Raw genomic sequence first — 21,926 nt, forward strand, 5'->3', positions numbered from 1 at the left:
ACACCATCAATTGTCATCACCAATTTTTAATAAGATGATAAGGTATGCAAGGTACGCTGCCCAACTTTCTGATGAAAGAGCGATATTTTTAAATGTAAATGAAGTTTGTTTTCCCATAGATCTCTTACAGAAACCTTGCTTTTGTGGACAATCATCAATTATCATTTGTGCAAGACGTCGAAATACATTTTGTTTCCAATGTTTTTACTATAGTTACCATTCTGGTTCTTGTATAATCGAAAATAAATGTATATAGGACAATTTTTTAGATATATTGAATATTGTTTTACAACGTGAGTATTTATAATTAATAATTATCACCATTTATGTTATATTTATTACTCTTTTTTAAATATTAAATTACAATTTAAATGTTAAAATAATAAACATTTATCCTTGCATAAAAATAAGTAGTATATTAATTAAAACTATCTGTAAATCGTTAATTTGTAAATTTAAATAATCTTATTATTTTTTTTAAATGCATATGTATTTATAATTTTTTCTTTTAAAATTTTAATTTTATTATTATATATTTCGATAATAAATATTTATTTTAGATAAAAAAATTAAAAACATATTAATTAGAAGTATTTGTAAATTTTTAATTGAATAAGAATTATTAAAAAAAGAGAGAAAAAAAAAAGAAATTCCCAGCCAGGTTTGAAACCTGATCTTCCGTATAAGAGACGGTTACCTAGACAACCATGCCAATGGGATCAGCCAAACGGGCGTCTATTTATCAGTATATAAGATTTACCAAAAGTGTGAGGACCATTTTCTCGAAATTGACTGGCCATTGCATTTTAATATTTTCATGAATGAACATTCTAAATATATACTATCATTATACTAAATCTCATCCCGAACTCAGATTTCAACCCCCCTTGTAAGTTATAACAACAGTTTTTGTTTCGTATTATGATAATACACTCCATCTCAGAAATGTTTTTAATTTTAAAAGTGTCCCATTCAATCTTTTGTGGAAATGAAATGAAAATTTTACCTTATCGGCAGCAGCTAAAAGCTCTTCAGGCATAATGGTTAAATTGTTTGAACAATCCGTATAAATGAAGTGAAACAATTCTCCTAGGACATCAGGCTCCATGTCAGTTATTTCCACTCGATTCTGCATGTGTTCAAAATAAAAGTATATAACACAGTCATGAAAAAAGCCAATGAACGATTCAGTTTTATTCGTAGTTGATATGCATCTGAGTCCCCAAGGGGGTTCGACAAATGTGATCTCGATGCACATAATACCATACTGGAATAGATTCCGAAACAGTCCACTATTCCATGAGATTTGATTTGGAAGAAACGGTAAAAAAAATACTTAATGAATGGTTCGTTATTGCATTCTCATCATTTCACATCTTTTTATGGCTTACGAATTTCGCGTTACGTCTTTTTATTTCTACTGAAAATGATTCTTCCCTTTTTGTTTACTTTACAGCAATTTCAAATAATCATTTCGCTGTTTGAAAATACTACTCGCTTTTTTTGTTATCGAATTGGAATTTTCAATGAATGGAAATAAATGATATAATAAGGAAATAAATTATCTTTATATTTAATCTAAAGCCGAGTTTTATTGATTTTTTTTTTTATTTCTTCTAGCATTCTAATTTAAAAGGCAAGAATTTTAGTTTTATTATGAGAATTTTTTTGTTTCATTCAGAGATGAAAAGGTCTATAATACGTTTGATTCATTTACGAGTTGTGCGACAAAAGCAGTTATGTAAAAACTATTTTGGTTTTTACAAACTAGTTCTAAGGAAGTTGTTAAAAATAAATCCTTTCGGTTCTATTTGGTCGAAGTAAGTGAAGCACTATTGTTTAAATAAATGTGTATCATATAACCTCAAGTAAAATGAGTCCCTTAATAAATGCTTACTGTTTAAACTAAAGATGGTTTTATTTTCAAAGTTCAGGGTTTATAGAAGCAATTTTTTCATCCTCTTTTGACCATATCAGAAAGATGGATCACTGAGTTACATTAGAATTTTCTACTAAATTTTCCTCGTTTTTTTATTATTTCCTAATAGTATAACTCTTTAAAAATGTTTTCGAAAAAGTGCTTTTGTTAGTAACATTGGGATTAAGAAGCGTGATCTCAATCTATGGTATCAATGCACTCAAGTAACCAAAAGAAGACCGATTTTTATTTCAAAGCACCTGTCTTTTTTTAATTGTTTGGTACTTATAATAGAAAGTAACCAATACATTTTTTCGCTATGCCATGAAGTTCTGTCATAATTTTTAAATGCTGGTGCAATAAAATTTTTTGTCCTTGAAATACGCAGTTCAATCCGAATTAGAGCTGTGCCAATTTTCAATTTATCGAAAAAAATCCATATTTTTGAAAAATTGATTTTTCGATATCAATTTTCATGATTCACGATGCAATAAATCGATATTCACAATTAATTTTCGTTTTACATGTTTAAAGAGAATTTTATTTGGAATATTTATTATTTATGTCTATCCACCTACCGGAAAACAAAAATAGGATAGAATTTGATGAAAATTTAAGTGCTTGTTTTTGTAGCCCTTCATTATTTTTCTCTTTTGCACATAATTTTTTTTAATATTTCTATAAACACTGTCATATTTTAATATATAAATAATACTTGCTTTGGGCATGTTATTTTGAACAATTATTTTTTGCTTCCAAAACTGAAGGTATCCAGCAACAGATTTTTATTGAAATATAATAAAAGAATTAGGCATCTTTTATTTCTAGATATATTTTCAATTCAAGCAAATTGTTTATGCCTTATTTATTTTAAACATCTGAAATACCTTCCTAAAATATTGTAAAGCAGTTTTGTAATAATTTTAATACCTTTATGTTAAGTTTAAAAATCATAAAAATAAATGAACTCCAATTTTCTGTTCGGAAATAAATGCAAAACATTATTTAATTTTATAGCATCTACCAAATTAATTGTGATTTTCAAAGTATAGTTAAGATATTAAGTAGGATAATAATTATTAATGTCATTAAAACACATTTAAATTTGAAATTCAAAGGCAGATATGCTTACCGAAGTATTCGAACGTTGCCGTAATTTTCAATGTATTTTTTTATTTAATTCCTTCTATACTATATTTAGAAGTCTAATTTTCGTAGTGCAATTAAAAATTTACTAACTTATAGACATTTCCAAACACAAAACTATATTTGTTATAAAATTCGATTTAAATGTAAGCCCTATTTTTTTGGGGGGGGGGTGATTTTTTTTTTTTTTTTAATTTTTCAAAGACTGAAAAATCTCAACCCCTTATAATAATTTTTCAAAAACATTTTTACTCTCAGAATTGGCATTTTTTCAACTTTGTATTGTAGTAAGGTAATCTTTTAGGTATCTTTGTATTTGCTAAGAAAACGGAGCCCTCATCCCAATAAATAATTATTGTTATTAAATAAATTTCAAATTAAAATGCAATTTCCTTTCGTAAGCAATACAAATATTATATCTCACAGCAAGATAATACACTATTAACAATTAAATATAATCGATATTTGAAGAGTGATTGTTGCACGGGAAATTAGATTTGCTCAGAATTAGTATTACTGATAACCTACTTATTCTATAGTTAAGATGCAAACAAATATAAAGACAGCAGCACAATATTGAAATTTTAATTAGCTCATTGGAATTAAAAATTTAGTAAATGTATGAAGCTGTATGTGATTTTATCAATCTAGAGTAAAAAATGCAACAGCCTTTGAAGAGCCTTCTCTACAATAATAAATACACTTAAGGGAGAATGATATCAGTGTCTTTAACACAAGACAGAATTACAAAGTGAAAGCTTAATCGTCAGCCATAAAATTCTTTCTACACAATATAACATGTTATGCATTTCTTCTAACACAGAGATTTTACATAAATGGTAACAATACAAGTGAATTGAAACTTTATGTAAATGCTCTTTTTATGAATGGAAATCTCTTCCCTTCTGCTGGAAGGAATACAAGAATGGACAATGGAAAAGAAATCAGCCCCTACTATAGTCAGCGTATTTTCTATCGGCTGTTCAAAGTCACTTTATCTACCGAATTACTGGCACCAGACAACGAGGTAGAAAATGTGACCTTGAACCGCCTATTGAAAATACACAGACTTTTATAAACCGCTGACCATTGGACTTGATTGAACTTCCGATAATCTTCAATCTTCTGATAATCTTGTTTGAACTTCCGATAATTATGGAGATTTCGATAATCATCGACCTTTTTATAATTATTCAATTTTCGATAATGGTCGAATTTCTATGACTATCGAGAATCTGTCATGTCAATATTTTACGATTGGATTTCAAGGCATTGTTTTGTATATCAGTGGAAAATACATTTTCTTTCTTTTCTTTTTTAAACTACATGTTCTTCTGTAGTATGCGCGTTTATATATCTAAAAATGTATAAAATTTCAAATTTTATATTTTTAAGTTATTGGTCTCTTCCAGTTTCATAATACATTTTTTATTAAATTATTTTATTTTGCATTTAAGATAAATATTATTTTTAAAGCATAAATGCTCCTATTTATTTCATTTTACGTTATTGAAATATATACTGTTCTTTTTTAAATTTCCACGCAGTTTCATTCTTTTTTTTTTTTTTTTTTTTACGTTCCTTTTTTTTTATTCATGCTTATTTATTTATTTATTTTCAAATATATAGTATTTTGAATTTTAAAAAATCTTGCGCTCAATCGACTTAAGAAATTTTCTTGGGATTTTGTTTTTTCTTTTTAAGATAAATATTATTTTAGTGGTAATTTTTCAATCTATAACTATCTTTTATACTATCACTTTTTATTTTTTTTTCTCTTCATATAAATTTTTCCATATAAATTTCTCATTAATTTTTAAAAAAATTTCCTTTAGAATTTCATAATTCGCCAAAAATTTTGGTAGAATAACCGGGAATGATTTTGATATTCCGAACAATAGCATTTTTTTTTAGTGTTGGTCCCTTTTTGCTGAGTTCACATAAATGATAACGGCTAATTTTTCTTTCATTGAGCATATTGTTTCATAAATGAACGAATATCGCAAAACCTTTTCTAAAATTTTTAATGTATTTCTTCATTTTTCGAGTAAATAAACTTAAATTCTATATTATTTGTTTTTCATGTTCGGAATTACTATTTTCCGTTATCTTTTTGATTTTTGAAATAGCAAATTGCATTATAGCTTTTTTAATTTTAATTATCCAATTTGCCTATTGTTAAAATTCTAGTGCATAATAAATTAAATCTACCATTAATACTTTTAAAATAAGAATAAAAAATTATGTTATTCATAAACAGAATTAATTTTTCAAGACAGAAGATATCAGACTTTGGATTCGAGTTTCATAAAAACTACTTAATTTTACCTCTTACAGGCATTATTATACTATCTTTTTTCTCATGAAGAATGAAAGAAACTGAAATTTTCTACATCAGCAGTAACATTTTAACAATTGCTATGTTATTGAAAAAACGGTGCATGATAAATTGTAAAAGGCAGGTATTACTTTGACACTGCCACATTTTATTGGAGGTTTTTTTTTTTAACACAATAATTTTCTAATTATTTTTATTGAAAAAAGAAAAGCACGACTATTTATACTATTCACTGCGTAAAAGAAGTAGAAGGACAGTCGTTTTCTGTAAATTTTCTTTTATATTTTTATCCTAGCTAATAGATTCTTATGTATATTTTATTGAACAAATTTTTCTTTGTTTTCATGTCAAAATGAAATAGCTATTCATATTTATAATTAGAAAAACGAGAATATAAGATTTACAGTGTGTAAAAAAAGTAGAAGGACACCTACTACATTTTTTTTTTATTTGGTGGAATGTTCACGAGTAAAAGAGCAAGTAGATACTTTTTCTAAACTGTTTTTTCTGAGGAAAACGTATTTTGTTTAAAATTTCACTGAGGCTTTAATTTCAAAATGGCTAGAGGCATACCCTTAAATGATTTTCAAAAGGGTCAAATTGTTGCATATAAAATGAAGGTAAAGGTATTAGAAAAATCGCTCGTATACTGCACATCAGCGCCAATACAGTTTCTAACTTTATTAAAAATCCAAACAGAAACGGAATAAGAAAACAGCCTGGTAAGTCTAAAAAGTTAGCACCTCGTGATGAAAGAAAACTTGCTCATGAGCTTAAACAGAGTAGCGGAAGTGTTGCGAAATCAAGCAGAACTTATTCATGTGTCCAGCAAACAGTATACAACTTACATCCAAAGGTTCAAAAGATTCGTTTTCAAAAAACGGAGATATCATTCAAAGTAAAACAAACATATATTAATAATCGTTTGTTTTGGGCTAAGGAACACATGTCATGAACCACAGAATGGACTTCTGTGATATTTTCAGGTGAAAAAAGTTTAATTTAGATGGTCCAGACGATTATCAATAATACTGACATTTTCTGAAGAATGCAGAACAATATTATTCAACTAGACACATGGGAGGAGGAAGTTTGGTGGTTTGATAGCAGGTGATTATGGAGGAAGAGCAAGTTTGGTCTTTCTTATTCGTAGGCAGAAGCATATAGACTACATTAATGTTCTGAATTCTGAGCTTCTTCCTTATGGCTCCGAATTAGGAGTTCAACAGTGGATGTTTCAACAAGATGGACCCTCAATTCACACCACCAATGGAATTAAAAACTGGTTCGCTAGAAATAATGTGCAGGTTTCATAATGGCCAATTTAAAGCCCCGATCTGAATATAGTAGAAAACATCGGGGCAATGCTTATTCGTCGAGTATACGCTGGTGGGAAGCAGTTTGAATCGCTCCCTGAGCTTCGAGTGGCATTAAATACCTCATGGGATAATTTTTATCAAACATAAATCCAATCTTTGCATGATTCACTTCCAAACAGAATATTCAAAGTCATAAAAGCTAGTGGAAAGAGTATTCCTTACTAAAACTGCTTATATTTTGTTCTTTTTATAACTGTCATTCTACCTTTTTTACATGGTTTGAAATGAAAGAAACCATTTTTTGTCATTTATACTTTATTTTAGAATATCATGGTAATGATACTAATAATTTTTCAGTGAATGATCTAAAAAATAATTCTTATAAAAATAATTGCAGTAAAAATAAAAAAAATCTTGTGTTCTACTTTTTTTACGCAGAGTATAAGACAGAAATTTATTTATTTGAAATCACTTTGATTAGTAAGTATGCTAAAAGAAACTATACACAGGGTGGTTATAATGAAACTTCCCCTATAAACAGCATCCTACAACGCAAACGGGTGAACAGATTGCAACGAAATTTGGTATATAGACTATACGCGAAATGCGCTCACGGAATTTCAAAGAAAAAAAAAGTTTCAAAATGTCCACCAGAGGGCGCCCTTTCCGGAAAAACATTAAATTTAACACAAAAAACGACCAAAAGGGAATACAGAAACAATATTAACAATTCAGAACAAGAATTATGAGTAATAAAATGTAAAACCGAGAAAAGATATCAATTCTAGGGGAAAAAATGTCGAGATTTGCATGCTTGCGAAGAAGAGCAAGCTTTATGCAAAACAGGTTAGGGTACATTTGTAGACGCTGTCATGTTTTATGTCGATGTTTCCGGCTGTAATGAGGCGGTATCTGTTGTTGAACGTGCATCATTGATGAAGCTGTTTTACAAAAACAAGGAGAATGCTTCTGTTGCAGCTTGTAAATTTCGTCGTGTAAAGAACTTACGGCATGGACCAGTGTCTATTAAAGGTATCCAGGCCATGATTAAGAGATTTGAAGCGACGGGTACATTAGGAGTTCAAACTGGAAGTGGCCGTAAACCTATCACACCGGTACTTATTGATGCCGTCAAGACTGCTGTTGCCGCACAGATTCAGACATCAGAGTTTGGTGCCAGTAGCACGCGTGCAATTTCTCGACAGACAGGCTATTCATACAGCACATTCCGAAACATAGTGCTCAGAAATATAATACACTTCTTCCCATATAATATCCACCATACCCAAGAGCTGCTTAACAGGGACAAGCCAAAACGTCTCTCATTCGCAGTCAGTTTTCTAAACAGAATGACTGTTGATCTGTCATGGCCTTGGAATATTCTGTTGAACGACGAAGCTCAATTCTACCTCAATGGGACAGTCCACACAGAGAATTGTCGCATTTGTGCTAAGGAAATTCCATGGATGCACTCTGAAATTCCCCTACATTTTCCAAAGTTGATTGTCTGGTGTAGATTCAGGTCGACATTCATCCTTGGGCCATTCTTCTTTGAGGAAATAACTGCACGTCCTGTCACATGTTCCGTTATGGACCGTCGATGCCATGACATGCTGCAGACGTTTATTGTGTCGCAACTACAGCAAAGGCGGGTCCTTACATCGACCATTTTCATGCAGGATGGTAAGATCTTACATATCCATAAGTCCGTGAAGGTGCTGTTGCTCCAACACCTCACAGACGAACGTGTTATTAGTTGCTTATTTCGTAATCCATGGTTACCACGTTAACCGGATCAAAATCAGTTCGATTTTTGGTTATGAGGCCACTTAAAAAGTCTGGTGCATGTTGGAGGTGTTGCGACGTTGAATGACTTAAAGAACTCCATAACGCTTCATGTGCGAAGCATCACAACTGATCAGTTACGATCTGTTGTTGTCCATCGATCACACTCCATCGAACACACTGTCCATCGATTTGAAATTTCGCAAGTGAATGAGGGTGGTCCCATGGAGCACCTTTCCCTACATCGTCCTGGACACGATTAACAACTGCTCCTCTTGTACAATTTCGTCCTAATCTGTTTTTGTTTCTGCAAACTGAAGTTTTTTTTCTCAAACAATGTATTGTTATTTTTTCCTTACCTTTACTTAATGCGTTTCGATAACAAGGTGATCAGAAACTAGTCAATAAATGATAATATTGTTTCTGTATTCCGTTTTGTTCGTTTATTGTGTTAAATTTAGTATTTTTCCGGAAAAGGAGTCCTCTGGTGGAAACTACAATTTATTCCCCCTATAGACTACACACCTATTTCCCAATATACTATATACCATATTTCGTTGCAATCCGTTCACGCGTTTGCGTTGTAGGATGCTGTTTATAGGGAAAGTTTAATTATAATAGCAGTAATAAATAACCAGTACCCTGTATAACTTATAATATCAATAATAAATAATGAAATCACGATATATCGAGAAATGTCGATATATGTTGGACGATATACCACGATGATGAAGTTCAATCATCGCCCAATCTTAATCCGAATACACAATTCTTTTTGTGATCAAAGCGCACGGTCAATTCATATAAGTGTTACTTTCACGTATATGAATTAAAAGTATTGCAATCGTCCCCAAGATTCCACGAGCCTTTACATTTGAGATATTTCTGAATCTAAAAAAATCATTTTTGATATTATGTCTGTCGGTCGATCTATCTGCAATCAAGATAACTCATAAAAACAGCAAGCCAGAAGGGTGAAATTATGTTTGTAGATTTGACATGAAAATTTTTTATTTTTATCACGCTATAGATAAAAAGAGTCAGTGGGAAATCTGTCTGCGTGGAAATGATAATCCAAAAATGCAAAGAATTGTAACAATGGAATTCAGCAAAATCAGAAATGTAGATATCAAATTTTGGTCCAAATCAACAGTCTGTTGATCAGTATATTAGCATATATATGACAGCAATAAATTAAGATTATAACGAATTACATACATGAAAATATTATAGAAATATACCAAAGTTCCGTTTCAGTCGGACATAATTCATATTCGCTTTTCATCACTATTCCCTTTAGTAATTACCATGAAATGTACACTGTCTACAAGTTTAATGTTTGATTCATAACATATTTCACTATCACATGAAGCGTTCTCTATGAGATTGCCTTACATGACAGTGTAATGATAATTCATTCAGTTCATTTACCATTGCCTTTAAACGATCAACAAAGAAAGTCTTCGTCATATCCAATGAAATTAACAAACAAGAAAAGATGTCAGATGACTTAGATGTTTCCAGGTAGAGTGACACACTTTATGTATTTCAATTAATTTATCGGTTAACTTTAGATTGTGCATGGACATCCGCAATCCACTAATGATAAAAGAAGTTGTTGAAGAACTAAACACATAACATACACTTCACAATGTTGTTTGAAGGTTATCCGCCTCATTAAATATTGTATGACGCAAACAAAACTTTCTTCTGTATTTGGAATCATTTTTAATTATCTTGTGAACATGTTTAAAAATTCTTTTTTATATATATATATATATATTGTAAGCAATAGAGCATCAACTTTACAAAGTTTATTCAATTGTGGAATGCGCTCAATGCTATGAATAATACTCTAGATTGTAATGTTCATTCTGAAATGTGGCTGTTTTCAAAATAGCCCTTTGTGCAATTTTACCAGTTTCCCCTACTAAAAGCAACAGCTCATTCAATTAGAAACGTCTATTAAACTACAGGAATCAAAATTAATTGAAGTATTAACTATTCATTCATTTTTTCAATACTATGAATTGAAAGAAAAATAAAGTAATCTGAATTTGAAATTTCACAATCAAATACATAACATCTAGTTTTCAACTGGGGTACTAATCATGATTCGATGGTCCATGTCTTAAAACTAGACCTTAGTACAATTCATCTTTCTGATGCAGATAGACAGTATAGATACAAAATAGGGCAATATCATCACCATTGGAAGAATGGAAAATAATAAAAATCAATAATAAAATTAAAAAAAAAAACTCATTTCCTTTATTAATTTTTTTTCGTTTTCGAATTTGCACAGACATTGTCTGAACAAATCTAAACTATTTCTAAATAAGAAATGAAAATGCAAGCTCACCTGTTTCTTTTCTGTCATATCATGTTCAAACATTGCTGCAAACACTGGACTTCGAGCTGCAAATGATACCATTGGTATAATGGGTTCAACAAATCAATTTAAAAAAATAGTTGGAATCAAAAATAAAAACAAATTTCTTTAATTCCTTCTTAGTAATTCTTATATATATATATATATATATATATATATACGCATAAATATTTTGCGCCTTTTATTAACTTAAAAAAGTCTGGAAGGAGGTTCTAAACTTTTTACTAACTTTTATTTGCCTTGACTTGTTTCATGTTTGTAAAGATGGAATTTTGTAACCGTTGCTTCCCTCATTTCCATACGCGCTAGAAATTACTAATTTTCTATTATCGTACGTTTTCTATAATATTAATTATTTTAACATTTTCAGAAGTTAATTATCGGATAATTAATTAAACATTGATTCCACACGAGTGACACTGATTTCTAGTGAATTTTAAAGAAACTGATTTCAAGTTTCCATCCATTATAAGTAATTAATCATAAATTATAGACAAAAAAAGAACAAAATTAAAATTAAAAAATTTCTGTTTTTTAGTTGAGTGATAAACTTGGGTTTTAAAAAGTGCTTTTATTAAATTTATTTTCGTTTGAAGGTTCTTAGTTTAATTTGAAAGCACAAGATTTCAAGGGAATTATTGTTCAAATCAGAGAATGAAATGAGTCATTATTATATATCTCATTCAAATCGACCATTTTTAAACTATTAATTTAATCAATGCATTTTGATAGTCTATTTTGTAATTCCCATTACACCTAGGACAGGTGAAGCATTTCAATTTCCCACCGTTCTGATGTAGAGTGTATTCATCCTTAATTTACAGCCTATGAAATAAGTTTACTATAGTCTGTGTAATTTCTGTAGGCGTTTCAAGGACACTCGTTTTCCCTACTCTTCACACTCTCTCCTTCTCCGTCAGCCTGGTTTCGACAAAGCTTGTTTTTTTTGTTTTTTTTTCCACGCCAGTACGTTTTAGTAAGGACATTAAGCTGGCAGTGTAAGTAAACAATTTTATTCAATCGTTGAATCTCAGACATTTTCTTAAGTAAATAAAACAAATAATAATAATTTAAAAAAAACCCAACTGGAGTGGTCTCTGTAAAACTTTCTCACACATTCTTTAATAAAGGTGTCAAGAACGCCTGCATGGTGTAGAATAGCTACGAAATATAAATCTTTGGCATGAATGTAGCATTTTTTACTGAATCTACCGTTTGATTTTCGGCCATTTTTTTTGGTGGTTAATCCCTGGCAAATGGGCACTAATATCTGGAAATCAAATTTCCGTTTAAGACGCGTTTTTTTTTCCCCTAATTGAAATAAAAATTATAGTCATAAAATCACATACCAAATTTGATATATTTAAAACATTGCGTTTTTGAGTTCGAAAAATAAAAGCATATATTTGTATACATCGTTATGTTTATCAGAGTAAATTTTTGCATTTTCATATTGAAATAAATAAAAGAATTATAAAACATAAAAATATCTTATTTAAAGGTTCTTTGCTTATCTTAATCTCGCTTTCGCTGTCATCATTGATTAAAATCCTTTCGATTACATCATCTCTAATACCAGAATTAACAAAATCCTCTTCTAGTATTTTCTCTGCGTGTTTGAGACATTTTTTACAATCCTCCACTGTTACGTTTAACAGCACTTCATAGAGCAATTTTATAACATCTGTAATTTTGAAAATTTTATTTTTCTTCGCAATTTCACCTTTCACCTGTGCCCAGATAAGTTCTATAGCGTTGTACTGCAGTGATGGGGGGGGGAGTCTCTCTACTCCTTATTTCTGCTATTTTCAAAATACTCCTTTTAAAGTAATCAACAACAAACTAATTTTCTTTTAACGCAATAAATATAATTGCGAAGGAAATAAAATCTATAGAATGATAATTGTTTGGAATGCGCTAATGATTCTATTTACTGACCAATTACAATAGATTTTATTTGTTCATTTATATACTGTCTGTCCACGACAAGAACACTGCTAGACAATCGTCTATGTTTACGGCGGGCGTTATAGAAACAGGTTTCGTTAGGGACGATCCATTTTGAATGGGTGGAATCGGACAGAAGTCTGGGGGGTATTCTTTTTCTTGGCGTCAATGTAAAGTGATAAAAGAAAACCTGTTGCTTATTCGTCTTCTCGCTTTAGTCACAGTTACACGTATCTTTATATTCGCTAAGCTTACTTCTTTTATATTTTATTAATCTTTTCTTTGGTTAATATTGATTTTACAAAGCTTATCTTGAATTAATTAAGTAAAGACAGTGGAATTGGATCAGGAAATAATAGAATATTTTAGAATGAAGTTACTATGGGCTAAATTAAGATAAAACCTTGGAAAATAATTAAATTGAAATTAGAGTTTAATATATATATATATATATATATATATATATATATATATATATATATATATATATATATATATATATATATATATATATATATATATATAGCTTTTTCTGGATCAAAAACTTTTATTTAATGTTATAAACTGATTTTAATAAAATAATTGTCGTAAATTAGAATTTAACTTTTTAACATAAATAAGATCACCTTTTGAATTGATCGATATATGGAACTAGGAAATATAGAAATCCATTTCAGATCATATTTAAAAAAAATGAACAACTGAAACTTTTAAAGCAAATTATACTCAGCTGTTTGTATGAGTAAAATGAATTGATTATTGATTTTGAATTTTTTATTTGAAAAGTGTATTGAAAATTTATTAAAAAAAAGTTCTTGCAGGGAACTTTGAATTTCATTATTTTTTTCAAGAAGTATACTTTACAATTCAGTATTTTATTTTCATCGAAATTATTGAATAATTTCCTTAAATCTACAGGTATAATTAATTCAGTTATCTCCTATCACAATCATTGTTAAGATAAAAAAAATGAGAAGGGGAAAAAAAACCCCGTTGTTTTAACCTTTTGCTTTTAGTGTTAAATAATAATTATGAGAAATTGTATTTATAGTGTTTAAAGAAAAAAGAATTACTTTGAAATTAAAAATAGTGATTCTATTCTGCTATATGAAAATATTTAGAGATTCAAACGATTTCATTTCTTTTCTGGAATTGAATGAGTATATGCAATTGTTAAGAAGTCATTCTATTCATTTTGTATCGCGAAATATTATTCAATATATAATGGTATGAAGAAAATATTATATTATAGGTAGCGCATTATTTTTTTTCTCAATAAAATAAAGAAAAATAGTCATTTATTCAGGCTTGTTTTCTCGCCTCCCTATTGATTCAATAGCTTTCCTTCTTAACTATGATTCTAAGAATCTAAAAATTGATGCACGTTAATGTGAGTTAGAAGGATTAAAGTATTGAACGAGATTCCTTTCTACTCAGGTGCGCTGATTGTGATAATAAAACGGTAGCAGATAAGTATTCTCAAACGGCATTGATGGGCTTTGAATAGAAATGTGAAGAACATTGGGAGTGAAGAATTTTCAACCCGAAATGATAAAATGCATGCAGGAATTTGGATCCTTTATTGCTTCGAGCTCATGACTACTGATATACATTGAAAGGAGAAGCTCATTTATAACTCTATTATTTAAATTGACAATTCGTGAGAAAAAATTTTCTTTGAAATAATTGTATTTCTTTTTCAAGCCGGGGGAAATGAATAAATGGTAATCTGGAATACAAAAATAAACTTTTACCGCAATTTTCGTAGATAATGTAAAGCGATGTTAGGCTTATTTAGTTGGGTTCCTTTAAGTCTGGGACATCTGGCACGTGCATGAATGAACACTTGAATTATCTTCAAATTCAGAATACTTTTACATCTAAACTTTGCGAAATTAAATATGCTGTAAAAAGCTTGTGCATATTGAAAATAAGTTACAAATCAAAGTTTGATTTTTAAAAATCGGAAAATTGATAGCATGGTAATTGTTAATTTTATGTCTCGGGAAATAGCATATACATCAGAAAAATAAATAAATATAAATTTGGAAAGGTTTTCAAGCATATTTAATAATGGACATTTTACTTTATAACAGAATAAAAGCAACCTTTTATGTTAAATTAGACAGATTACCTCGCGTTTGCTGCAGAGAATTTGATATTAATAACTTATATAAATTTAAAACAAATGAAATGAAGACGGTTAATGTTTTGTCATGCATGATTTTACTTCTTAATTATTTTTTTTTCTTCTTGTGCAATCGTTAGACATACAAATAATTATTCAGTTTTTCTATTTGATTTGTATTGTTCTTTGTATACATATGACAGGAATATCAGATATTTTCAATATTCCGAGCATGCAAATGATTTTCAGCTTAGTGAATTACTTTTTTAATTTGTTTTCAAGAATTAAATGCAATAATACCAAATATCGCCAATTTCGCGCTAAACGTGCCAACGTAAGAAACTGGAATGAATTTCTACCTCTGTGAAATGAACTCTTCCTACAGTAACCTGTTTCTATAACGCCCGCCATAAACATAGACGATTTTCTAGCAGAGTTCTTGTCGTGGACAGACAGTAGTTGCATCACTAAAACCTGAATTTGAAGCCAAAACTTGTCTTGTCATAGCCTAAAAATTGAATTCCCTATGTATTAGATATCTTATTCTAGCTAAGATATAGTTTTCAAATTTCGTTAAGTGAAAATGTCTTCTTTAGATATCTATCTTCGTTATCTTTTTTGTAAAATATAATTATCTATTAGACATCATAATGTCAATGTTTAGAAGAGACAAATTCTTAGTGGGAACTTATCAGTTTTACCGTGAGAAAAAAGGTTAATATTTCAAGGAAAAGGATCCTTAATCATGAATCATTCTCTTATCAATGCGAGAAAGTGCATTCTCTATAGCGCCTTTAGATGCACGCCAAGTTTTCCTGCCAAAGGTGATTTAATCCCAGTAAACCTACAATGCGGGCGGAAATGAATCCCACAATCCCGAACAAACTATAACGAACTTGAATAAAGTATAAAGCAGAAAGCTATCGGAATACCTTAACAGCTGTGTAAAGAAGAAGAAGGAAAAAAAAAAAAAAGAAAAAAAAAGAGTGACACTGTTGTCTGCCTCAGCGTTGCGAGGCAGACAACCAGTAACGCGGTAGAAAATGTGACCTTGAACCGCCTACAGAAAATACACAGACTATAATTGAATATTAAAAAAAATGTCTTCTTTGAGTTAGTTTAACCATTTCAATCTGCTTAAAAATAAAAACAAACAAATAAATATCCAACAAGAAATGAATTTACTTGCTGGATATAAAAAAAGCTATGAATAATTTTGAAGAGTATTTCCCTTGTTATATTTAAGATGAGTGAAAAGGTTTCGGAAGAGACCTACAGAAAAGTCAGATCAATCATTTTAACATGGGAACACATAATCACAAACGTAATGTGAACCAACTAGAAGTGCTGCTGTTACGATGAAGAAAACTCTTCCAACTGAAAGTGAGAATGTTGTTTTACCAGTCATTCCACTTCCAGAGCTGTGATATTTCTTTGTTGTGTATATCAAGCAATGGGTAATATTTTGAGAAAGGCCTTTAGAATTTGGAGGATAATAATCGGTAATAATTTTTTATAAATTTATAACTATTCTTTATTGAAATATCAACATAATATGATATTCCACAGCATACACAAAGTACCACAATGTATCAATATCACAATCACATAGCTTAGTTTTAAATTTATAAGCTAAAATTAAGTCATTTTTGTGACATAATAAGCAAAGATAAAGAAATATTGGGCCTGCTAGAAAATATTATAATAAAAGAAAGAGCTGTGAAAATTTACCTGAAAGAATTGCTTTGTATGCGAAAAATTCATAACCATTGACACTTAGAGTGACATCACTAAACTTTTTCTCTCTGAATAATGCACCTATATCTTTGGATAATTGACATTCAGGAACTTTGAACTGGATGGCACAAGTTTGGCCAGAAATATTTACAGAATCAGTAACTACACTCACCTGAAATTAGAGCATGTGCGCTTTATTTACTTACTATGATGAATGAAATAAACTTTGCTCAAAAATAATATGGAACATACTTCACAAAATAGCGTTAGTTTGTCATCAGGGAGCAAGCCATTTTTTTCATCCATGAGATAATCCCTTCGAATGAATTTCTTGAAACCCCAATCTTTGCCCTGGGCAAATTTGTAAGCTCTTTGACTTTCTAAAAGCAATGGAATTTTTTGTTAACGAAGTAAACAGTACATATAAACACAAAAAAGACGAGTAATTATAAGCGAGTAAATATAAATTTTGCTCATTTCGTATTTCTAATTTTTTAAAAATATTTTAAGTCGCAGAGAATTTCAGCACGTTGAAATGTAATTCCGTAATTGCATCTTGGAGCATCGATTTGCATACAAGAATTTAAGCGCGATACTTTTATGTCACGGGGTCACACAAGTATCACGTTTTTAAACTTACAAGCTAATATTAAGTCATTTATAGACATTATACATTAAATACAGGGAATTCATAAGCATCTCAGGAGTTCAATGATAATCTTGAACAGAAATTCTCTAAATATTATACAAGGGGTGTTCAAATGAAGAGCTACGAAACGACGCTGTGGGTATAAATGAAGACTTTATTCAAAGTATACACCATAGGCCTGAGCACAGCGATTCCATTGATTGAGGAGCTGAAGGACTCCTTGTTCCCAGAATTCCTGTGACTGTGACGAGACCCAGTCCTTCACAGCATCCTTGAGTTCGCCGTCCGAGTTGAAGCGCTTTCCGTTCAGATGTTTTTTCAGGGGACCAAACACGTGAAAATCGCAGGGCGACATGTCCGGGCTGTAAGGCGGATGGTCGAGCTGCTCCCACTTGAACTTGGCCAGTTTCGCGTGTGGGACCCTGGAGACGTGTGGACGCACGTTATTATGAAGCAGAATCACACCCTCCGTGAGTAGTCCCGGTCTTTTGTTCTTGATGGACCTGCGTAGTCTTCGGAGTGTCTCACAGTACACATCGGGGTTAAGAGTTGCAACATGAACGCCATCTTGTCTTCACATGTACTGCCCCGTCAATTGGACGGCGTTCTTTATAAGAGCCTCTGCTCTCTCCAGCGCATGCGGGCGCCCGGGCATGCTCTGATCTATGCCGGAGACTCCAATCGCATCCCTAAATGTCTCGCTATATTTTCCCATAGCGGCATAGGCATATATGTTAACGGTTACGTTGTTACCGCTAACATATTACCTTTATTATTACCTTTAATTATTATATTTATTACCTTATTTATTATTACCTTTATTTTATTTATTATTCGTACCTTTTCATTTGAACACCCTTTGTATATTTACAAGGGGGCAACCCTTGTATATTACAAGTTTCTATGCTTGAATTACAGGGCTTTCAGCGCCACATTTATTCTAATTCTAGGTTTAGTTTAGTTTAGTTACATTAACGCCCGTTGTAAAGCAACACTAGGGCTATTTCTAATTCTAGGCAAAGACTTGGAATGCAGGGTCGGAAATGCTTTGCTTGGCAGCTGATGTCATTCAGTGATGTATTTTTCTGGCAGAGAAGCTTCATGTACATCCAATGCATGCATTAAGAGTTACTACTTTAATGGATCTTAACTGTAGCCGATTCTTTTGATATGTAATAACTAAATGCTATTTCATCAGGACGTATTGTCATAAGTTTTTGGAGACGAACAGTTTTCGGTATCGTTGTAGTTCCAGGCACAATGGGATCCCACCCATTTCAACCGTTCATTATCACTCAGGCGTTCATTTGACCAATAGTGAATTGGCTGTAGTGGTCAGTATAATAGCCAGCTCGATCATTGCTTCTGTCATGGCCTTCTTATTTTTTTCGAAGCGTAATATAAGACACGGATCATCGCGACAGCTACCAGGGAAGTTTAAGATATCCCCCCCCCCTCCCTTTCCAGGCTCGATCGCCACTCCTACCTTGCCTTTGTAGTTAATATAAGATACGGGACATCTTCGTGTTGAGTGACAGGTCGCGGTAGTTACCATTGGACATGACCAGAATTTTTCAGAACACTTGAAATTTATTGCACTGGAGGTGTGAAGACTGATTACAGTTGACGGACGGTATTTAGAAACCTTTAACAAAGGGAAGAGTCGTCTAGATTGGACATTTAGCGTAACTTTTATTTTATTAAATATTGGGCCATAAAAAAGACAAGTTACAATGCAATAATGTAAATGCTATTTGTGGAATTAGTTTTTGAGAAAGAGCTACATGACTGCAGTTAGTGAACAAGTATTAACATTTGAGATACCCTAAATGAATATTTGGATAAAAGATTCAATTCAATTAGGTATTTTTAAAATAAGAAGCAAAATATGTGACATTCTAAGAGAGGAAAAAAAAATTTAGTACCAATTGATAATAATATTATAAAAGCAGTTTAAAGATAAATTTTTCTTTCAAATGATGCTCATATTGAAGCCAAAAAATTTCTTGAATCGGAGTGAAGAATAGTGGCTGCACAGGTTACGTGGCCAGAGCGGAGAGTGGCTACAGCGGACACGTGAAAAGAGCTGGGTGGGCAGAGCGGACATTTTTGCATTTATTGTGTTGTTTCCCTAATCGGTCATCTATTATGTAGTTTCGAGCTTTGCACATGCTGTAGAGATAGCCGATATTATTGGGAGAGAATGCCTTTCTCCAAATATGCCCATTCAAGTATGGAATGTATATGGACAGCATCACAGGACAAATAATTCTGTTGAAGGGTGGAATTCCAAATTAAATGCAATCACTAGCAGAAACCAGCCTAATGTCCACTTATTAATTAAAATACTAAAAGAAGAAACACAAAAAGTGTCTTTTAATTTGAAATACAGAGAGTCAGGCGACCCTGGAATAAAAAGGAAAAAAAAAAAAAACATATGCAAAATTGGATGAAAGAATTGAAAACATCCTAAAAGAATTCGAAACATCAAGCAATTTAGAAAAATGTTTAAAATCTTTAAGTTTTGTAACTAGGTTGGATTAAATTCTATGGTAAATGATATTTATGCCTTTATAATAAAGTTATAAATTTAATATAAAGTTAATATTTATTTACTTGCGTTTATTTTTCTTTTATTTACTTGTATCTGTTTTATATATTTTACTTCTAGTATTTATTTTTACTTACATTGATGAAACTAATTAATTTTATGGCAATTACACCTGTTCTAATATTTATTTGACTCTCAAATACAGTTTTCCACAAAATCCCTGCAATTCGTTCATACCCTTCATTATATTGTTACTTACTATTAATTTTTAAATATTTCTCTGAAAGTTTTTATTTTTATTACATTTCGCTATGTTTAAAATTCATTCGCACTCTAATATAATATAAATAATTAAATTTGATTGGCAAAAATATATTTATCCTTAATATATTGCAAATAATACAATATATTTATCCAAATATATTGTAGCTCGATAATCGAGTGCAAAAACAGAAAACTTCGGTAAAAAAAACAAAAACACGTTATCCCACAGCCGCTTAAAATACTGTTTTAAATTATATTTGTGATTTTTCAAGGTATTTATTTACTTATTTATCTGTACCCTTTATCTGTTCTAAGATGGGGGGAAAATGTGTCCGCTCTAACCACGATGAGTTTCGGAGTGTCCGCTCTGACCACGAAATCTTATGTGTCCGCTATAGTCACGTCTGCTGTAGCCACATCACCGCTGCACAGGCGTTGAACTTGAAACTTAAGGGGCCATAAAATCTTTGTCGCAGTGCTAAATAGGTGGCAATTTTTTTGTATCGCAAACACAAAATTTGTTCCCTTACTTAGGAAGAAAAAAAAAAAAGACCCAAACAAAATTTAGGGGCATGAGCGGACATGCCAAGAAGATAGATCAATAAATCATTTCAAAGGTAGTGATTTCCAAAAAATTTTTAAAAATCTAAAAACTCTAAAAAAATTTCAAAAAGATAATATATCAAAACCATCTGTTCTGAATAAATTGCAGTAAGATTCGCAATATTCTATGATAAGAATATTAAGCCAATCCTCGCGTTCCGAGGCAATGATTCAAATGATTTTTTCCTGGAACGCTCAGTCGGATTATCAAACAGGCTATGCAGATAACTGCTTTGGGACCCTGAGAAATTGTTTTTGTTGTGCAAGGATATTTTTATTTAGTTATACATTTTTATTTAAAAGAATATTGTTCTTGAATGCATTCTAATTAAAACCAACTTTCGTTTAAATTTTGGGATATTTTACTTAAAATTTATTTAAAGTTTTCAAATTTGCTAGCAGATAAACGAGATCCAATTTTAGTTGGCTAATTCTTAAGCCTACAATTGCTTGCTCTCAAAAGATGAAGAAAGAAAATGTCCCTTCACAGAGAAAAGGGATCATCTCCCTTGAATACTGACCTAAGCTAAGGGTTAAAATGTTTTGAAAAAAATATTTTCGTTTCCTATTTGTCCACATTTTTAAGCCATTACAGCTTTTGATTCTCACAAGATATCGGCATTTTTTTTTTTTTTTTTTTTTTACTGATTTTTTGAAGATAACCAGCTTTTGGGAGTCCTTTCGGACGTTGCGTTCGAACAAATGCAGTTTTAGAAAAATAAAAAAAATGTGGTTTTTCTCAGCTATCATAAAATGTTTAACATTTTTTAAAGCAGTTGAATGCAATTTATAAAAAAATACAACAAATAATAATTCAAAAAATTAAATGATAGTTTTAATTTGATGTTAGCCATCAATTTATTTTCGTCCTCATTTAATATTTCAAATGTAAGAAAATATTTATGAATTCTTTTTTTTTAATCTTTTATAATAAACAAAGAATGTTTAATTAACTGTAGTCTCTCAATCTTGGAATTTTGTAGTATCAGTCTCTGTAAATCGTTATGCATCAATACATGTTATATATGTTACGGCCAAACCCCGAAGATCGGCCATTTCGCGTTTTGGACAAGAAGTTTGGCCAAAGTCCGAAGTACTTGCAATTAATATTGTATATTTTACTTTGGCTCGCCATTTCGCGAAGTGACT

At 30.8% G+C, this 21,926-nt stretch overlaps 1 protein-coding gene across 9 annotated transcripts in view; it reads right to left on the reverse strand.

Moving 5' to 3' along the window:
* Nucleotides 1-21,926, reverse strand: part of LOC129958486 (speckle-type POZ protein B-like) — a 103,298-nt gene that overhangs the window by 12,038 nt on the left and 69,334 nt on the right. For 8 of the 9 annotated variants that reach the window (XM_056070983.1, XM_056070984.1, XM_056070991.1 and 5 more), the window contains 4 exons: nucleotides 16,963-17,090; nucleotides 16,705-16,882; nucleotides 10,869-10,924; nucleotides 1,007-1,129 (listed from right to left, as the gene is read on the reverse strand). In XM_056070983.1, coding sequence (XP_055926958.1) covers nucleotides 1,007-1,129; nucleotides 10,869-10,924; nucleotides 16,705-16,882; nucleotides 16,963-17,090 — 485 coding nt within the window. The remainder of the gene's footprint in view (nucleotides 1-1,006; nucleotides 1,130-10,868; nucleotides 10,925-16,704; nucleotides 16,883-16,962; nucleotides 17,091-21,926) is intronic. The other variant, XM_056070988.1, reaches the window with a different exon arrangement.

Source organism: Argiope bruennichi, chromosome X1 (assembly GCF_947563725.1).
Source record: "Argiope bruennichi chromosome X1, qqArgBrue1.1, whole genome shotgun sequence".
In the NCBI taxonomy this organism is placed as follows: domain Eukaryota; kingdom Metazoa; phylum Arthropoda; class Arachnida; order Araneae; family Araneidae; genus Argiope; species Argiope bruennichi.